The 22334-nt window shown below is 35.7% G+C and overlaps 1 protein-coding gene across 3 annotated transcripts in view; it reads right to left on the reverse strand.

The window, feature by feature from the left end:
- HMCN1 (hemicentin 1) overlaps window positions 1–22334 on the reverse strand; it is a 462896-nt gene that overhangs the window by 280294 nt on the left and 160268 nt on the right. For all 3 annotated transcript variants that reach the window (XM_003815598.5, XM_063598296.1, XM_063598300.1), the window contains exon 5: window positions 1782–1953. In XM_003815598.5, coding sequence (XP_003815646.4) covers window positions 1782–1953 — 172 coding nt within the window. The remainder of the gene's footprint in view (window positions 1–1781; window positions 1954–22334) is intronic.

Genomic DNA, 22334 nt, shown 5'->3' on the forward strand with positions numbered 1-22334 from the left:
GCCTAGATAGTAATTACTATGGCTACCAAAAATGTTACGCAGAGTCACTAGAGAGATTTAGATTAAATAGATGGAAAACACAGCAAACCAGAATAAATGTCTTTCTAGAGAACACTCAAAGTATTACTAACATGAGAGCCCTGGGCCTATCTTTACACAAAGTGTAAAACCTTAACCGGTTTCCCATGAAGCACAGGAGAAGGCTTTTATCTGTCATAGGAATAATTAAAAGAGGCAGTGCAATGAAGTAGCATGATACCATTGCCTACTGACCTGACATTTATCTAAAGTGTCTAATAGTTGGAACTTAGAAAAGAGGAAAAGCAAATTTGGAATTAAGCCACAGTTCAGTTTTTCACTTCACTCTTGACTTTCACATGGACTACTTCTCCAGTTATATAAAGAAATAAGTTAGGCCAGGCACGGTGGCTCATGCCTGTAATCCCAACACTTTGGGAGGCCGAGGTGGACAGATCACAAGGTCAGAAGTTCAAAACCAGCCTGACCAACATGGTGAAACCCAGTCTCTACTAAAAATACAAAAATTAGCCAGGCGTGGTGGTGCGCACCTGTAATCCCTGCTACTCAGGAGGCTGAGGCAGGAGAATCGTTTGAACCCAGGAGGGAGAGGTTGCAATGAGCTGAGGTCATGCTACTGCACTTCAGCCTGGGTGACAGAGCAAGACTCCATGTCAAAAAAAAAAAAAAAAAAAAAAAGAAGGAAGAAAGAAATAAGTTATAAGCATCCTATATTTGAATCAAAAGTTTTACAATCATTGTATGCCCAATGACTTTTTAAAGTAGTAGAAACATAATGCAATGGATACAGGTACTCTGAGTCTCCAGGTAGTAGAAAACACAAGTCTTTCCTTGGTAACATGGATGTTATTGCAGTAGAATGCTACTTCAACAGGAAAATCCATTTATAAGATCAAACTTGTGAAAGTCTTGAGAAAGACGTTGTATTTGTCTTGTAAATTTCAATGTGTTTGTGGCCTCTGAGAACAATCTCATAGGTTGTTTTCTTTTGGAAATTAGTTATTTAAGTAAGAAAACCAGTTATCCCCTTCCCCATTTATAAATATAGAGAAGAAAATGCAACTAAAGCCACAGTGGAAATATAACTATTTTGCAAATATTAGGTAAAAAATATTTCTAAATGAAAATGTTAAGAAACGATTAAAGATTTCTGTCTTTACTAGATTGTTATTTGATGTAAATCTTATTGTAGTTATCAACTAGCAATGGTACCAAACAAATCATATGGTTATAAAATATACTTAAGAGGCAAAGTGAATTATTAAAAGTTCCCTTTACTAAGAATATAAATTTGGTTTTTAACAAACATCTTCTGTAAAATTAAAATTTATCAAGAAAATGATAGAGTGGAAAATTAGTTATTTTAAGAGTTATTTGGTGTGAGCCATTTAAAAATAATGTAAAATACTGAATTTGACAGAGTAAGTTACTGTAAAATATCTCCTCATATAAAGTTTCAGGTTTTATTTAAATATTTTTATTTTGGATCATTTAAATATAATTAGTTTACTACATCTGACCTCTTTAAATATGAGAAGTTTTACCTTTTTGAATCTCATGTTAATTCAACAATAGTTAGCACTTTCAAAATGTTACATTTTTTAAACACCTTCCTTAGCCACTTCTGAATTTATTGAATTTATTCATGAAGTTGGCATTAACTTGACAAAAACAAGTGTGTGAAAAGTATTTTACCCTCTATGTATTTTGTATTTTACTATGTGATGTTTGATATATCTCACCTAAAGGACTGCGAATTTCAATCATTGGAGAAGGCCCACTCAAAGACACAGTGACCTCTTTCAGGCTGGGATCAAAAGGAATTCTCCAAGTATTTACAGCCTGTTCCAAATGATCTGTGGATAAGAGGTGAACTTTGGAGGCCTGTACTGCTTCTTCTACCCATTTTAATACCTATAAGAGAGAAAGAGAAGTGTAAGTGATATCAGAAAAAATTCACAGTTTATATCATTGCTGTTTCAGGTCCTTTGGGTGATCAAATGACTCCGGCACATCCTGGACTGGTGTGAAATTTATTTCGGTCATTACTGAAGATAGGACTCTTTCTAATTCTGGTTAGTGTACATTCGAAACAAAATGCTGGTTTAACCCATGTTCAAATTTCAAGTTTTCTATCTTGAATAATACATTTAAAATGAGACTATAGTGTACAAAACCAGTGAGGGGGAGACATGCAGAGATATTATTGACAGTTCGCTGTCTCAAAAGATAAGAACTTATTTAAAAACATAATAGTGCTAACATGTGCAATCCCTTCTTCTTCCATTCTTTCTTTCCAGATTTTATTCTTCCAGATGTAATTTGTAAAAGAAACCCACTTAGCAAATTATCAAATCCAATTTCAGTAAATGGGGCATATTAATTATTGTATTATACTATATTATAATTATATATAGTATATTATAATATATTACAGCATACTAATTATAGAAAAATAATTGCAATGTCACTAAAAGAGTCATTTTTATAATAAAGTGAATAAGTAACAATATAATGGGAAAAGCATTGCATTAAAGAGAATAGAAAAATATTTCAGGTTAGATTTTAATACCAAGTAGTGTATTCTTGAAAAACAGTCTTTAAAAATCATTAAGAAATTGGGTTTTAAAAAGGTGTTAATGCCTCATTGTGAACAAGAAAAACTTTGAATCCATAGAAAGTTTCTGCACTAACAAAGATAATTTCCCTTTAGACAAATGGTGCATGTCTGGGCAGGTACTCCTTGGATGATCTTACAATTTTAGTCATGATAACCTTTGATCACCTCATCTTTCTCTGGTTTACGTATCTTTTAAGACTGCATATCACCATGAAAATTTTCTTTTGTAATGAGGCATAAGACACTGAACAGAGCTGGATATTAAGCTATAGTCAAGCTATTAATGATAAACAAAAACATTTTTTGAAATTTAGGTGTAAGTGGTCACTTTTCAAGTAACCAAGCAATAAATACTGTGCAACATTTTTATTTTCTGTGAAAAGTATCCCTTTTTTTTTTTTCTGTTTCTTTCCCCCTAAGGATAAGGGAAGCATCTAAGACTTATTATCACATAACAATATGAAACAATCACATTTATCATAAAATAAATGTTTTTGTTCAAGATGGTTTTCCAGGTACTAAGTAATGATGACCACACTTTCAGTCATTAGGACTCAGATTTACTGAATGTTTTTGCATTTCTTATATTTTTCATGAAAATTCCTGTCCTTGCTCCAGTATCAAAAACCATATCTCCTATTTCTTTGTGCATCCAAAACAAAGTGTTTTGCTCTACACATAATAAAGGTGGGTATATACTAATGTCAATGAAATTGGTCATAATGGTAATAATACTGATGTTCTTAATAAATAAAAGAAATTCATAATACAAGAAATGCTGTTGAAAAAATGTATGTAAAATGCCTTCACAGTACTTCCACACAGTAATGCCACATCACAGTATTTTCACAGTCCACATACTTACACGATCTTAGTTTTCTCCCTCCCCAGCTAAATTCCCTTCTCTTTCCCTAGTTGTTTCAGCCATTACTGAAGTGTTTCAGCAATGGCTTCACAGGCAAAGTAAAGTAATCTGACTATGAAAGACAGAAATGTTTTCTGTAAATAAAAAAAGAGGCAAATTCAAACCAGACAGAAGAGAGAATCTGAGTAAGAACACTGAGACAGAGACAGAAGTACTCCAAATATGTTGAGAACATGAGTGACTACATCTGGCTGCAGCGAAGTGCTCAGATAAAAAAGAAGAAGATGAGGCTGGAAGCCTGTGTCAGGACCAGACAATGGATGGTCATAAAGTCAGGCTATGACATTTGGATTTCTTCCTAGAGATCCCAATGAAAATGACTAAAGGGCTTCAAGCAGAGGAGTGACACACTGAAATGATGTTTTACAAAGAAAAATTTGTAGTGTCATCACGGATGAATTGAGCAAAAAAACAAAATTTAATACAACTAATTGCCCCATAAATCAAATGATGTATTTCCTCAAAATTTAACCTTACAAAGCACATGGAATTTTACATATGAAATAAAACATATTTGTTTAAAGAAGCAGATGCCATTTTTGAAAAATGGGTTCTTAATGATCTATCATGCTTGAAGAGAAGGATATGGATCACTCGGCTTATCAAATCCATCCATATGACTACAGACCAGACTGACTGTAACTAACATTGACCATATATAGAACACATACTTTAATAATCAGAGTGTTGACATTTTTATGTCAACATAAAACATGGCTGTAAGGGTCTGCCTAACTAAAAAAAAAAAAAAAAAAAAAATAGAAAGGATTGTTGTTGGGCCTCAGAAAGCATTTTATAAATTTAACTGATAATAAATAATTTTGAGGATAATGCCTGATATGGAGACTGAAGAGGGCAAAGGAGAGAAAGTAAACAAATGGACAGAATATCTGTTTTAAGGACAACACACATAATCTGGTCATAAATGATTCTCAATAGAAAAGAAGAAAAAAAAACATTAGAAAACAAGTACCAGCAAGAATTGTGAGACGTTTCAAGTTTAATAATGAAATGAAATGGCATTAATAAAGATGGAAGTCATTTTTTACATACATCCTTCATTAAATTTATAGTCTATGTCTGGGTGGCTCCACAAATATATCCTTCCTTCAAACCCAATGCAGAGAGGTTATGATATATTGTTGGAAAGCTATCTTGTTGTCTGTTAGTTACACATGGAAGTCTCCAAGTCTTGAGTATTCATAGGAAAATGGAAGTCTTCCTAATTTGGTTGCATTTTTGTGAAGCAAGTGTGTTCAAATGGTACAGAATATAAGTGGGCTTTGGTTTACTCTTAATACTGCTTCCAATTCATCAACATTTATGAGGCTTTCACAAAGGGATTACCATGTATCATAATATTACTTGTTGGGAAAGACATAGTGCAGACTTCTGTCAAGAGTCTCAAATCACTTTTTTTATCCACTTATAAGAAAAATCAAATTGAAAACAGATGCAACTCGTTGTATTAGAAAATACAGATACTACCAATATGTGAATAAAAGTAGATCACTGCAAGCTACAGAATGTACCATAAGTGCAGTTTCTGGCTTCTCAGGGTTCCAGATACAAGAAAATTAAAAATCTGTAATTGTCTAACTATAAGAAAAGTTCTCATGAGATTAGAAATGATCTTCTATTATAAATAAAAAAGAATAAAACTAGAATAATGTGAAAGCCTACAAATTATGCATTTTTATCAACACAAAAGCTTTTTAAATCCCTAGATAACTGTTTATATAGTACATTAAATGTTTTAATATAAAAATGGTTCTCTGACAATTTGTAACAGTTTATATCTACAAAGGGCCTCTGAGACCATCTAATCCATCTCCTTAATTTGATAGATGAGGAAACTGATATTTGAGAGTTCTTGTACCTTTAAAACTCTAACAAGTTGGATTCTGGCTCAATAGTTATATTTTTACATAATTCCCTTGTATAGTCTCATAAAGATTTTGCAGCCCATGCTATAACCAATGCTTAAAAATAGTCCATATATCTACTCAACTCTAAAATAAGATACAACTATAGTTTTAAAGCAAAAAACCATCACACATTATTATGAATGATAAGACATTAGGAATAGAAGTGAAGTCAATTTTTACATACATATTCATGAACAGAACTTGAAGAATAGCTTTGTTTGGAAGAGCATTTCTTATGTAATGCATTACATCCAAATGAATTTCCCCAGGACATCCTTTGTCCTCCTGGCAAGAAAGGGGAAGTATGGTGAGGTGTTCAATACAGTTTGCAATTATGCCTTTATTAGTATTTTTGTGGTTGCTGTTGTGATTTTTTATCCGACTTTCCTTCTAAATTGTAAGTTCTATGAGGGCAGACACCATAGCTGATTTGTTCACTACTATCGTCCCTGAACCTAATACAGTATATGAAATATAGAAGATTCCTGATTAAATATGTGTGGGAGGGAGAGATAAAAGAAGAAAGAAAAGGACAAGAGAGAGAGAGAATGGGAGGGAGGGAAGAATTTTATATCAGGTCTTTCCCTGGAGTTAAATGTGTGCTAAAAGGCAGTATTTTGTCCATGTGCAATTGTGACACAGTCCTTTCTCAGCACTGAATTTTCTGCATTGAAGCTGAATAGAGTTCAAACTTGTATGCATGGTTTTAAATGTGAGCATCACATTGTATTTAATTTTTATTTTATTTAGTTGGTTAGCTTAGGATTTTTAAATGCAAAGGAAAATTTCACAGAATTAAGCCAGTTTTTAAGAAATGCAAAAATGCATGCATTTTTCTCAGTCACACTGGATAGAGATTTTTCAAGCTCAGTAATGGTAGAAAGTTGATTAGGTGTAAATGCATCCATCTGGTAAGTGAAGCCTGATCTAGAAAAAAAATTGTGTAAAATTGACACTAACACCTGCAAGCACACAGTAGTGCTTATTAGATGATGGATACTTCTTAAAGTCTTATATTGATCTTCACAACTGCCATTTGCATAGGTACATAGCTACAATTATTTCCATTTTACAGATGAATAAAAATGAGTGATACATGCCAAAGTTCATAAGACATACAAATAATAAGAAGGCAGCATTTGCCTGTTGATCCCATAATCTTGTCTTTCACTTTCTATTTTCTGAGTTAGCATTAGGAAAAAAATGACAGTTTTCAAGAGTGAATCTGAAATAATATCTAGTGAAAACCAAAAATTTAATGCAGGTGTTTTTAAAATGAAATGGCATGCCAAACATAATGAATAGATTAGCTGTATATTTTTATCACTATTTTGGCACCAAATTGTTAAGAGTTACACTATATAAAAATATTAAAGCCTTTAAATCTATATGGTATTTGATATGAAAAACATTTGCCACATTTCCAAGACAATCATTTTGTAGTAAACCCTACGTTATAGCAATGGCAGGCTTTACAAACCTCCAACCTGGCTAAGAGAGATTCCCCTCTGGATAACCAGGAGATCCTATCTCTCTGGGTTCAAATTCATTCCTATCCTGCAGTATAGCATAGAGCCTATGCTTCCAATTTTGCTTAGAAGTCACTAAGCATTTATTGAGCACCCAGGTGGGAATATGAAGGAGGAACTCAGAGATTTGAATCTGTCGTTCATTTGAAAGATTCAGGTCACTGATCTAATGGAATTTAAAGCCATGAATCCCCTTGCAGGCCCTGTCCACAAGAACTTAGACAAAGGAAGATATACATCATCCCATGAAAATAAACTTAAACATCAATATATAATGGCTCAGAAAAGAGCCTGGGAGCAAGTCTCCCCTTGTCCTGATGCTGGCAAATTTCAGATGATGATTTGCTCTTTGTACGTGTGCCTATAGAGAGGAAATGTATCATTTGTGCCAACACAAGTGTTCTAGACTTGCAAGCAATTCGATTTCTCATGGTAGATGAATGAGCTGGCATTCAGATTTTATACAGCACTCCTCTAAGTTTGGTTAGTTCAAGTCTATTCCTGAGGATGGATCCACTCAGAGGCTGACAAATCTAGTGTCATGGTTGGCAGATTTAGCAAATCCACCAAGAGATATCACCACTTGAGACTTTTTGAGAGGGTCTTCCCCTGATAATACCCATTTATATTACTCTTTGGGTGTTGCGTGCCTATTTAATTTAGAAAATTCTACAGTGAGTTTTAACAATAGTAAGTGCTCATAAACAAGTGTGGCTGGTGATGTGTTGTATAGCCATAAATGCACATGCTAAAGGTAGGCAAAATAAGAAATAATTTACAGGATTTAAAAAAAAAAAAAACAGACTTTCTGCTGGAACTAAAATTTTACTCAGTTTATATAGAGGATAAACTATTCTCTGGAGGAGCTTAGAAATTGGAATGGCTTAGAAAATTTGGGCTCAGTGGGGACTCTAGAGGGGATTAGCGAAAAGAGGAACTCTCAATTTCAACTCAATGGGCACCCAAAACTCGTGTAAAACTTCCACACCTTCTACATGATCAAAGTTTTATAATACACAACAGCTGAAAAAAATAAAAGCACATTTTAGACATTTATGAACAGTGAAATCATTCCTGCTAGTTATTTTAAAGTGTCAAGGTATATTTCATTAATTTATCTTTATAAAATTATTGTGTCACAATTTCAATGTGTTACAAATGAGAGAGGAAATTTAGCTTGCCAGAAAAATATGTTTTATTTAAAATAATACAAATACAGAAAATTAACTTTTATCATTCATGTCTCTCACTGAATCTTTTTTTTGTTTGCTTGGGTTTTTTGCTTGATTGTTTCACATGATTTTTTTTTTCTTCTACTAAATACCTATTTTAGAATGGCCAAATCTCAGTGAGTTCAGTTCTTCCATTGAAACTTTCTAGTTTTAAAAGGAAAAAGTTATAAAAATACATAGATACATACATTCATATGCATACACACATACATGTAGACATATGTATATAAATACATATATGCCAGTTATGGTCTTATCGCTGGCTACCTGGAAAGCATGAAAAACTTCAAACCACACTTAGGCTACGAGTAACAAAAACAACCCCTAGTTAGGGAGGCATGTAAGCATTATTGATATTACAGGTTACTAGCCCTGACTCTTTCTCCTCATTCATACCCTTTATTTATTTACCTATCCATATATGCATACACACTCACACATTTAATAAGGTATTCAGGTATAGTAGTTACATAAAACACTATTGCACATATATTTGAAATGGTGAATCTGGACTCCATGAATAGCTTCAGGGTCATCTATGAAATCTCTAAAATCATTTGCAAAATTAGATAGATAGATAAACAGATAGATAGATAAACAGATAGATAGATAGATAGATAGATAGATAGATAGATAGATAGATAGATAGATAGAGACATAGTACATGGGAGGAAGGGTCATAGTTTGGCCAGATTTTCATAGGGAGATGGGAGGGACAGTTTAGAAAACAACTTTACAGAGGTATCCTCTCTTCCATAAAACAGTCTTTTACATTACTAAACAAAAAAAATTTATATGAAAAAAGTATCTGAATATCTTATTTAAAATAGATAAGTTAGAATGTGAAATAATTCACACTGCAAAGGATTCCTCAATTCATAAATGGATATAGGCTCCTTCCAAGTGTTTTTATAGTTATTAAATAAAAAATTAAGAGAAGAAGAAACTATGAGCTAAGTATTACAGAGTACTAGAATAATTTTTAATGACTAAGAAAAGTAGATTTTATATGTTCTAATCTGCTCTTCCCACCCCCAACATATACTGGAAGGATGTAAAAATACAAAATTATCTGGTTTATACTTGACATGTAGAAATCCTATTAGTCCCTTTTAGCATATATAAAGGTTAGAAAAATCCTTCCCAAAAGACCTCAAAATATAGACTTCATTTCAAAGAACAATTTAGTACAGTCTAGGATCTGGTTTTTAGGTTTAGGCACTTAATTTCAACTGGGATTAGGTCTATTTTGGGGAGAACTTATTCTTTGGTAAAGATACACATGTATTGAACCCAAAAGGCTTTTAATGTCAGTGAGGAAGAATCATTGACTAACCCATTGGCTTCTGGAGGCAAAGTTATGCTGGAAACTAAAGCATAACTGGATCATTGTTTTGATGGCTACCATTTAAACAGCACTTACATGCTAAGCTCCATGCTAAGAATGTTACAAATTTTACCTCATTCTATTTTTTCTATATTTTATAAATATTAATATTTACTTTTTCAGTAACTTACAGATTTCTAGTAAGTATAAAACTCAAAAAAGGCACAGGACTCTAAATCTTATTCCCTTAACCATTGTAACATTATAACATGGGGTGAATTTCTTTGTATGTCCATCACCCCTCATTTCTACCTTTGAAAGAAACTTCAGTTCCAACTGGCCCAGAAAAAGAAAGAAAAAAGAAGGAAATAAGGAAGGGAAGAAGAAAGAGAGAGAGTTGGGGAGAGAAGGAAACAAACACATTTTTAGATTTTGTGCTGTTAAGGGCCTAGGTTGTAATAATTTAAGGGTGATTCAACAGATTTTAAGTATAATTGTGACTATGCAATTAACAAATTATGTCCTGGCTTAAGGTGCAACCGCCATTTAGAATATAAATCCCTTGTCCTGTCATGTGCTTATTGGGTTTAGAAATAATATAGATGAAGTAATTTAGATGCATTAAACATTTAATAGAATTTTCTTTATTAAATTAATTTCCCAATAGAAGTGCTGGTTGAGGCTCCCTCACTTTCAGACAGAAGTTGGATGGGAACTACCAACATTTACCTTCATGACTTAACTGTTCTTATGCTTTCCTGTTGGTTTGCACTCATTTTGATTGACATACTCTTTAGATACTTTAACATATTCAATCAAGTTTTAGGCAAGTTTCATCAATTTCTGGGCCCTTTGGACAATAAAAGGAACCTTTTGTATATCTCTACTCTGATTATGTCTTGATCCTAAAGTGAAGTTCTCAAGATCTCATCATATTCTCTGTATTTCCAAATAGCCTCCTAATATACTAATAATCTCTTCAAAAACAAGGAGCTTTAGGAAGTATACATTCAAATGTCATATAATAGAGCATATAATAGTGCATTGGATGTGCAGATAAATTGGAGGATTCCAAAGATCCAATCATTTCAGATGTTCCATGAGGCATAAATACTAGTGGCAATATATGTTTTAGGCAGTCTAAAAGATGAGCCATCTATGTGGACTAAAATTATTGGGACATACTTCATAGAGATGGTAAAAATGCAACATTATATGGCTTTTAAAATCTGGCACCACGCACAAAAATCTCACTAACACTAACTCCTTCCAGATCCCCTCTCATCTTTATAAAGGACATTTCAATTTATATAACAACCTGGATTTTACTGGTAACATTAGCAATAATATAGGTGAATATTCAGCAGTTGCCAGACATCTTTAATAAATTACAGCAAAACTTTATAGCTCTCACAACTAAATCATCACTCCAGAGATGGTAGTTGGAAACAACTGTACAAATCTTAGAAATCCTATGGGAAAAGAAAAAAGTAAAGCAAGAATCCAAATTTTGGAAGTAAATGAAAGCAATGGATTAAATCAGAGAAAGTCAGATTCATCAGCATACCAAAAGGTAATCTAGATGCCTGGAAAAGGGAGAGTTTGAAAAGTAAAGAAGAAACAGAGGCAGGAGGACATTTTCAACATGTTGAGGAAGAGAGGAGAAAAAAAGGAAAAGAAAAAAGCATCCAACCCATAGGCTTGTTAGGGTCTTTGAAAAAAATATTGTTTCTATTTATTTTAAATCTAATTATCACAATATATTAACAACTCAAGAATGAGATAGATGTATGGCCTGTAAAGGGGTTTCATATTAAGTCAATGAACATTTAAGTATGGTCTCACCAAATAGTGGGTTCTGTGCTAGATACACAAAGGTGACAAAGTATGTTGCCTGCCTATAGTAACTTACAGTGCCAAATTAGAACACACATTCATTTGGGATTTGCCATTAGAAACTAGGATAACATCTCCTCTCTGTTTTACCACTGCTAAACAGTGTTTGTGAACAGGAGAACTGTTCTGTATCTCCAACTGGAGGGCAACAGAGAGAAGTCTCAGCAAAAGATAACAGAACATAAATGTTCTCCAAAATACCTTCTATTCAGTGACAGATCTGGGTTGTGAGAGCCTCAAGGTTACATAATTGGGAAGTCCTTAAGAAATACGAAATTATAAAGAGTTACCTCAAGTGAGAAAATAGTTTACATAAATTTCAAATTGTTAAAAGTCGACAAATACTGCAAATTTCACAAAATCTAGAAATTAAGAACAATTTTGTTAACATCTGACAAGAGTCTATGGCATTTTTTTCGCTGCATTTTTGGTTATATAATCTTTGAATGTCTATTACTATGACAAAAAAATTGTAATATTCTCTACAGAAATAACAGAAAGATAATTTTTATTATTTTCCAGGAAGCTTCAAAACTTTCAACTTCACCCATAGCTATGCTTGTGTTTATAGTACTGATAGAAATTTGGTTCCAAAAAAATAGCGAAGATCGCCCCAGTGTCACTGGACACTAAGGAACATGTACTAGAGGAGAAGTTGAAGTTGAAGGAGATAATGGTCTATCATAGCTTAAATATCTTACTTCTGCAAAATTCCCCCGCAATTTGTAACTCTGTAAACACATTTTATTACCCTTTTTAGAGACTTGGAAGGGGTCCACACAAAAGAAGGGCCCTGAAGCTTAAGTTTTGTTGCCTTCACTCAATCTCCATTCACCTCCATTCTTGGATCACACATTGATTGCAACCCATTTACCACACCAATCAAATGGCAATCATCAATGTCTGATTTTTTTTTTTTTTAGCTATCTGAAGACCAGTCAATAGTGAGTTTCAGTATCTTCTTCACTTTTCAGTAGCTGTAGACACAATCACATTTTTAGACTTAACTGTTGAGTAAATGAACAAGGGCCATTTAAAGTAACTGGCATTAGGTTCTACAAAATCTCTAAAATGAACTAAACTAGATATGTATACCTCTCCAGAGCAGGCTCCGTGGACCTTCTTGTCATCAGAATACTTGCTTCTGAGTTCCTTCCTGAGCTGAAATCTAGGATTTGTTGCTTGGATGCAGGATCTACAAAAGCATTCTGTGCTATTAGGACCAGGGTTCATTGAGACCATGACCATCTACCAATACACCTACGAGCTAGGACCCATCTCCCTTGATGTAGGTGGTACTTCTATTAAAATCGCTATCTTTCTAGTTAAAAAAAAAAAGTCTGCTTACAGTTTAATTGGCATTGTTACTTTTGCTGTTAGCAAATTTCCAAGACTTCATTCTTTTTCAGACAATAGACAGGGTTCTGATCTCCTGACTCTGGAAGTAATGGAGTGAACAGTTCAGGACTCTCTCTCAACTTCCTGACTTGCTCCTTCCTGTGGGTAGTGAAGTGACTAACCTTAGTGAATCTATTGCCCCCGATTAACCAGGAGAAGAGTCACTCCCCACAGTGATTTTGTCTCTGTCTCTCATTAGGACCTAATTAACTTTTAGCATCCCAGCCCCATCCAAGTCCTGTTCTCTGTATTACGCCCATAGGTGAAAGCTCCCTCCACAGTGGGAGGTCCACCACTTTCCAGCTTCAGTGCCAATGTCTGAGTGTTGTTGGGTAAATATGAAATAAGGCGTGAAACAGAAGATCCTTTCAAAACTGAAAAAATTCAGTTTTGCCATTAATACTATTATAATCCTTATTGAAAATATTCTGCTTATTTCCTCCATTTTATAGGATCAACTGGAAAAATGGGTGGGGTGGATAGGTAATTAGTTTCCTGCAATCTTTAACATGCATAACAAGGAACAGTAAATGCAAACATTCAGTCTAGAGGGGAGCAGATGAGTTAAATATCACGAGAGGGGACCTTATCTCTTAAAAGCTAGCTAACAATAGGAGAGAGAACATCCTTCGGGATCAAGAGTGGCTAAACTATTTTAGGGGTTTATGGTCTAGTGGGGAAGACATATAAATACATAATAGAAAATGTATGTCAGGTGTAAAGGCAAAGAAGATGGTCAAATCTGGTTTATCTGGAAAGGTGACCAGGCATACTTGAGATTGAAAATTGAAGGATGAGCAGGATGCAAATGGATGAGCAGAGGGAGAACATCTGGGACAGAAGAAATAACATGTTCGAAGGCAATATAATAAGCCATATCAGAAAAGATACTAAAGTGTGTCATAGCTGGTGTGTGTGTACAGTGGTAAGTGATGAGGGTAGGGAGAACTTGCAAGTATGTGGCAGTCCTCACATGCTGTGCTGGATGGCAGATCTTACCCTGAAGATCTATGGAAGTCACTGAAGGAGTTCAGAAACAGGATGTTACATCAAGTTTGTATTTAAGAAGGATTCTACTGGAAGAATGTGGTGGAGGGATTGGGAGGGAAAGGCTGGAAGCAGAATGATCAGTAATGTGGCAGCTAGAACAGGCAAAAAATAAATAAATGATCAATAATGTGGCACTTAGAATAGGTGTAAAATAAAGAAAAGTAGTAAAGAAACAATGACAGTGGAAATGAAGAAGAGAAAATAGATTCCAAAGATAGCTTAGATTCAGTGTTCCCTAGGTAGCAATTCAAACCGAGACAGAAAAAGAAGAAAAAGTCTAGAATGACTCAGCTTCCTAGCTTGAGAAGCAAAAGGAATGATGATGCCATTTAATTATGACCAGAATTACAAAAGGAAAGTTGGTTCAAGAGGCATCACCTTAAAAAATCAATACTTTGCCAATTAAAGGAAAAGAGAAAATTAAAACACCATCAAGGTATATTTGAAATTTACTTCAGCCAAAATGTTATAACTGATTATGGATGATCATATTTTTTAAAAACTATTGAGAAGAAAACTCTTAAGTTATAGTATACCTACAAATCAAATAGCAGGTACACTCGTTCATTTTGTATTCCTTCACAACAGAGGTTTGCAAAACTATTCTATTCATGACTATTAGACCCATGTATATATTAGAACAATTAGGAGAATGCCAGTTCCTCTATGATTATCTAACACTGAGATTCAGCTTGACCAAAGTTTTGAGGCATCCGTTCCAAAGATCTTTCTGTTTCTCTGCTTAGCACAAATGAAATACATTATTTTATATTACCTTTTCATTTTCAAATTTTGTATTAAAATGTTTTATCATAACAGTAATAAATTCTATATAAACATGTAAAATAAAGAATCATAGAAAAATAACACATTATTGTACTACCTGCAAATAATTATCTTCAATATTTTGGTCTTTCTTTCCATACGTATATGGGTGTACACGTGTGAGTTTTTGTGTGTTCTTACACACAGGTTTATTATACTATACATATAATGTTTACCCTTCTTATTTCAATACATACTTATTAATACTATGTATTCACCCATCTAGTAGACATTTGGGAATGCAAAAGACATTAAAAAGAGTTCATGTCCTAAAACATATTTTGGAATTATTAAATGAGACTGGCCGGGCGCGGTGGCTCATGCCTATAATCCCAGCACTTTGGGAGGCTGAGGGAGGCAGATCACAAGGTCAGGAGATTGAGACCATCCTGGCTAACACCGTGAAACCCTGTCTCTACTAAAAATATAAAAAAGTTAGCCGGGCATGGTGGCGGGCGCCTGTAGTCCCAGCTACTCAAGAGGCTGAAGCAGGAGAATGGTGTGAACCCGGGAGGCAGAGCTTGCAGTGAGCCGAGATTGCGCCACTGCACTCCAGCCTGCGCGACAGAGAGACTCCATCTCAAAAAAAAAAAAAAAAAAAAAAAAAATTAAATGAGACTATAACAACATATTTAAGGTTGGAGTTAGGGAACAAACCAAATGTAGCAATTTATAAGTTATGAATTAATCAGTGTCTTGCTTACCAAGGAAAAAGGCAAATCCTAACACTATGTATTCTTTACCCAATGACAATGTAAGAAAGGTCTTACACATGCTCATTCAGTATGAGGCTCTTAACATGCACTCCATCACTGCCTGGTTGTACTCAGCACTTTGAGTTTCCACATCACAAAAGAAATATTTGGAAATTCATCATGGTTACATAAACCTGCACTGATCCCTTGGTGATTTTCTAAGGCCTTGCTTGTTTTGTAAATGAAACATTGTGACAGACAGAAGGGAATAGTCCTTTCTCATTTCTGAGTCATAATAAATTATTATTGTAATTAGCCACACACTCTGTACAAACTTCTGGAATTAAATATACTGAAGTCAGCACCTTTAATTTTAGAACAATTAAGAAATACAGCTTTATGATTCAGTAAGAGACCAAATGTCTTGGCCTGAACATTCCTGAGTAGGAAAGAATATCGCCAAGAAAAATGACCACAGTATTGCTCTCAGCAATCACAGGATAAAGAAATGGAAGTATAGGATAATTATCTAATACTCAAAACCCACAAAATATCTTGGAACATACAAAAAATCACTAAGAACTATTAATTCATTAGGGATTTAATGCAAAGATTTTAAACCATGGCTTTTACTTGCAACATATATTTACAAATAGATAGTTGCAGCATCGGTGAGGCTCAAATGTTTTATTTCTAACTTTATTTTCCAGTAAACAATGCTAGTATTAACTGTAAATATGTGTAAACAAAAAATAACAAATAATATTAATCTAAGGAAGTAATCAACAAAATGTTAAGTCACCCCCAACTCCCAGGAATTCACATAACTAATTCTGTGACTCAGAAGTTAGGAAAGCCAAATCGATAACTCTGGAGACTAAATAAAATGGTCAGTAGATTTCCACAAAGCTAAAAGTAATTGTAGTTAAATATCAACAGAAAGATATTGCCAGAAACTACCCAAACTACCGTGTCAGGAAAAAAAACAAAAATGAGTAATGGTAACAGCTTCAGTAATTATTTTCATGTGAATCCTATAGCTCAATCTAAAGTACTTGTCTTCTATAATTGTCACCATATTTCTCAAAGAAAATCCAAAATCTTTGTTGGAAGCTTTTCTAAACCTATACAAAAAAAAAATAAATAAAATAATCATACGATACACATCTACTAGAATGGCTAAAATGAAAAAGACAGAAAACACCAAATGTTGGTGCAGAGGTAGAACAGCCAGGATTCTTATACATGGGTGAGGGGAATATAAATGGAAACAACTTTGGAAAAAGGTTACATGGCATCTGCTAAGGATGAACAATCATGCCCAGTGATCCATCTTTCCCACTTCTAGATACAGATCCAAGAAAAATTAGTACATTTGTATAACAAATGAAATGTCCTAGAATGTTCTGAACAATGCTATTTGCATTAGACCAAAACTGGAAATTACCCATGTATATATCAACAGTGGAATGGAGAAATAGACTGTGGTATATTCATAAAATAGAATACTATACATCAATGAGAATGAACCATCTACAACTATACGCAATGATGTGGCTGAATCTCACAAACTTAATGTTGAACAAAAGAAGCCAGCAACTGAAGTGTACCGTATGATTTCATTTATACGAAGGACACAACTTGCCAAATTAATCTATGTTATTTTTGTTGTTTTTTTCTGGGTTTTTTTGTTTTGTTTTGTTTTGTTTTTTGTTTTTGTTTTTGTTTTTTTTGACACGGAGTCTCGCTGTGTAGCCCAGGCTGGAGTGCAGTGTCACGATCTCGGCTCACTGCAAGCTCCGCCTCCTGGGTTCACGCCATTCTCCTGCCTCAGCCTCCAGAGTAGCTGGGACTACAGGCACCCGCCACTATGCCTGGCTAACTTTTTGTAATCTATGTTTTTTGATGCCAGTATAATGATAAACCATGTGACCAGAAGACAGTATGAAGGACGGTTTTATGGAGTCCTGGTAATGTACTGTTTCTCAGTCTGAGTGCTAGCTATCCAGGATATGTTGAGTTTGTGAAAATGTATTAAGCTGTATGCTTATGTGCACTTTTCTGTATGTATATAATTCTTCAATGAAAAGTTTAAAATAAAAGAAAAATAACAATAATTCATAAAAGCACTTTTCTAACCAAGCATGTTTTTTATATTTGTCAAGTTTAATTTAATTAAAATAGTTTCACTAATTGAATCAAAGAAGCTCAAGTACATATCTGATGCTGTAGTGTATTCTAAGGGAGTAAGATGGAAAAAAAACGTTTCCGTGGTAGCAAAATTTACAATGATGCTGGGCAATATACCACACACTCGGGAAACCATTAGGAAACAATAAATAATTGTAATATTAATTGTTAATATAAATATGTTAATACAGTACACACTGATTTTCCAACTCTTAAAACACCATAAATTTTAAAATGCACAATTATTTTCTCTGCCAGTTAGAAAGGAAAAACACTTCCAATCAACCTATATAATATGCCACTGATTGTAAAATAAATTTCAGGCTTTTAAGTCTCCCCAAGTGGAGGAGCCAAGATGGCCGAATAGGAATAGCTCCAGTCTACAGCTCCCAGCCTGAGCAACGCAGAAGACGGGTGATTGCTGCATTTCCATCTGATGTACTGGGTTCATCTCACTAGGGAGTGCCAGACAGTGGGCGCAGGTCACTGGGTGCAGGCACCGTGCGCGAGCCGAAGCAGGGCGAGGCATTGCCTCACTCGGGAAGTGCAAGGGGTCAGGGAGTTCCCTTTCCTAATCAAAGAAAGGGGTGACGGACGGCACCTGGAAAATCGGGTCACTCCCACCCGAATACTGCGCTTTTCCGATGGGCTTAAAAAACGGCGCACCACGAGATTATATCCCGCACCTGGCTCCAAGGGTCCTACCCCACGGAGTCTCGCTGATTGCTAGCACAGCAGTCTGAGATCAAACTGCAAGGTGGCAGCGAGGCTGGGGGAGGGGCGCCCGCCATTGACCAGGCTTGCTTAGGTAAACAAAGCAGCCTGGAAGCTCGAACTGGGTGGAGCCCACCACAGCTCAAGGAGGCCTTCACGCCTCTGTAGGCTCCACCTCTGGGGGCAGGGCATAGACAAACAAAAAGACAGCAGTAACCTCTGCAGACTTAAATGTCCCTGTCTGACAGCTTTGAAGAGAGCAGTGGTTCTCCCAGTAGGCAGCTGGAGATCTGAGAACGGGCAGACTGCCTCCTCAAGTGGGTCCCTGACCCCCAACCCCCGAGCAGCCTAACTGGGAGGCACCCTCCAGCAGGGGCACACTGACACCTCACACTGCTGGGTACTCCAACAGACCTGCAGCTGAGGGTCCTGTCTGTTAGAAGGAAAACTAACAGACAGAAAGGACATCCACACCAAAAACCCATCTGTACATCACCAACATCAAAGACCAAAAGTAGATAAAACCACAAATATGGGGAAAAAACAAACAGAAAAACTGGAAACTCTAAAAATCAGAGCGCCTCTCCTCCTCCAAAGGAAGGCAGCTCCTCACCAGCAACGGAACAAAGCTGGACGGAGAATGACTTTGACGAGCTGAGAGAAGAAGGCTTCAGACGATCAAATTACTCTGAGCTACAGGAGGACATTCAAACCGAAGGCAAAGAAGTTGAAAACTTTAAAAAAAATTTAGAAGAATGTATAACTAGAATAACCAATACAGAGAAGTGCTTAAAGGAGCTGATGGAGCTGAAAACCAAGGCTCGAGAACTACGTGAAGAATGCAGAAGCCTCAGGAGCTGATGCGATCAACTGGAAGAAAGGGTATCAGCAATGGAAGATGAAATGAATGAAATGCAGCGAGAAGGAAAGTTTAGAGAAAAAAGAATAAAAAGAAAGGAGCAAAGCCTCCAAGAAATATGGGACTATGTGAAAAGACCAAATCTACGTCTGATTGGTGTACCTAAAAGTGACGGGGAGAATGGAACCAAGTTGGAAAACACTCTGCAGGATATTATCCAGGAGAATTTCCCCAATCTAGCAAGGCAGGCCAACGTTCAGATTCAGGAAATACAGAGAACGCCACAAAGATACTCCTCGAGAAGAGCAACTCCAAGACACATAATTGTCAGATTCACCAAAGTTGAAATGAAGGAAAAAATGTTAAGGGCAGCCAGAGAGAAAGGTCAGGTCACCCTCAAAGGGAAGCCCATCAGACTAACAGCGGATCTCTCGGGCAGAAACCCTACAAGCCAGAAGACAGTGGGGGCCAATATTCAACATTCTTAAAGAAAAGAATTTTCAACCCAGAATTTCATATCCAGCCAAACTAAGCTTCATAAGTGAAGGAGAAATAAAATACTTTACAGACAAGCAAATGCTGAGAGATTTTGTCACCACCAGGCCTGCCCTAAAAGAGCTCCTGAAGGAAGCGCTAAACATGGAAAGGAACAACCGGTACCAGCCGCTGCAAAATCATGCCAAAATGTAAAGACCATTGAGACTACGAAGAAACTGCATCAACTAACGAGCAAAATAACCAGCTAACATCATAATGACAGGATCAAATTCACACATAACACTATTAACTTTAAATGTAAATGGACTAAATGCTCCAATTAAAAGACACAGACTGGCAAATTGGATAAAGAGTCAAGACCCATCAGTGTGCTGTATTCAGGAAACCCATCTCATGTGCAGAGAAACACATAGGCTCAAAATAAAGGGATGGAGGAAGATCTACCAAGCAAATGGAAAACAAAAAAAGGCAGGGGTTGCAATCCTAGTCTCTGATAAAAGACTTTAAAACAACAAAGATCAAAAGAGACAAAGAAGGCCATTACATAATGGTAAAGGGATCAATTCAACAAGAAGAGCTAACTATCCTAAATATATATGCACCCAATACAGGAGCACCCAGATTCATAAAGCAAGTCCTGAGTGACCTACAAAGAGACTTAGACTCCCACAAATTAATAATGGGAGACTTTAACACCCCACTGTCAACATTAGACAGATCAACGAGACAGAAAGTCAGCAAGGATACCCAGGAATTGAACTCAGCTCTGCACCAAGCGGACCTAATAGACATGTACAGAACTCTCCACCCCAAATCAACAGAATATACATTTTTTTCAGCACCACACCACACCTATTCCAAAATTGACCACATACTTGGAAGTAAAGCTCTCCTCAGCAAATGTAAAAGAACAGAAATTATAACAAACTATCTCTCAGACCACAGTGCAATCAAACTAGAACTCAGGATTAAGAATCTCACTCAAAACCGCTCAACTACATGGAAACTGAACAACCTGCTCCTGAATGACTACTGGGTACATAACAAAATGAAGGCAGAAATAAAGATGTTCTTTGAAACCAATGAGAACAAAGACACAACATACCAGAATCTCTGGGACGCATTCAAAGCAGTGTGTAGAGGGAAATTTGTAGCACTAAATGCCCACAAGAGAAAGCAGGAAAGATCCAAAATTGACACCCTAACATCACAATTAAAAGAACTAGAAAAGCAAGAGCAAACCCATTCAAAAGCTAGCAGAAGGCAAGAAATAACTAAAATCAGAGCAGAACTGAAGGAAATAGAGACACAAAAAACCCTTCAAAAAATTAATGAATCCAGGAGCTGGTTTTTTGAAAGGATCAACAAAATTGATAGACCGCTAGCAAGACTAATAAAGAAAAAAAGAAGAATCAAATAGACGCAATAAAAAATGATAAAGGGGATGTCACCACCGATCCCACAGAAATACAAACTACCATCAGAGAATACTACAAACACCTCTAAGCTAATAAACTAGAAAATCTAGAAGAAATGGATAAATTCCTTGACACATACACTCTCCCAAGACTAAACCAGGAAGAAGTTGAATCTCTGAATAGACCAATAACAGGATCTGAAATTCTGGCAATAATCAATAGCTTACCAACCAAAAAAAGTCCAGGACCAGATGGATTCACAGCCGAATTCTACCAGAGGTACAAGGAGGAACTGGTACCATTCCTTCTGAAACTATTCCAATCAATAGAAAAAGAGGGAATCCTCCCTAACTCATTTTATGAGACCAGCATCATTCTGATACCAAAGCCGGGCAGAGACACAACCAAAAAAGAGAATTTTAGACCAATATCCTTGATGAACATTGATGCAAAAATCCTCAATAAAATACTGGCAAACCGAATCCAGCAGCACATCAAAAAGCTTATCCACCATGATCAAGTGGGCTTCATCCCTGGGATGCAAGGCTGGTTTAATATACGCAAATCAATAAATGTAATCCAGCATATAAACAGAGCCAAAAACAAAAACCACATGATTATCTCAATAGATGCAGAAAAGGCCTTTGACAAAATTCAACAATGCTTCATGCTAAAAACTGTCAATAAATTAGGTATTGATGGGACATATTTCAAAATAATAGGAGCTATCTATGACAAACCCACAGCCAATATCATACTGAATGGGCAAAAACTGGAAGTATTCCCTTTGAATACTGGCACAAGACAGGGATGCCCTCTCTCACCACTCCTATTCAACATAGTGTTGGAAGTTCTGGCCAGGGCAATTAGGCAGGAGAAGGAAATAAAGGGTATTCAATTAGGAAAAGAGGAAGTCAAATTGTCCCTGTTTCCAGATGATATGATTGTATATCTAGAAAACCCCATCATCTCAGCCCAAAATCTCCTTAAGCTGATAAGCAACTTCAGCAAAGTCTCAGGATACAAAAAATCAATGTGCAAAAATCACAAGCACTCCTATACACCAACAACAGACAAACAGAGAGCCAAATCATGAGTGAAGTCCCATTCACAATTGCTTCAAACAGAATAAAATACCTAGGAATGCAACTTACAAGGGATGTGAAGGACCTCTTCAAGGAGAACTACAAA

The sequence above is a fragment of the Pan paniscus genome, chromosome 1, assembly GCF_029289425.2.
Source record: "Pan paniscus chromosome 1, NHGRI_mPanPan1-v2.0_pri, whole genome shotgun sequence".
In the NCBI taxonomy this organism is placed as follows: Eukaryota; Metazoa; Chordata; class Mammalia; order Primates; family Hominidae; genus Pan; species Pan paniscus.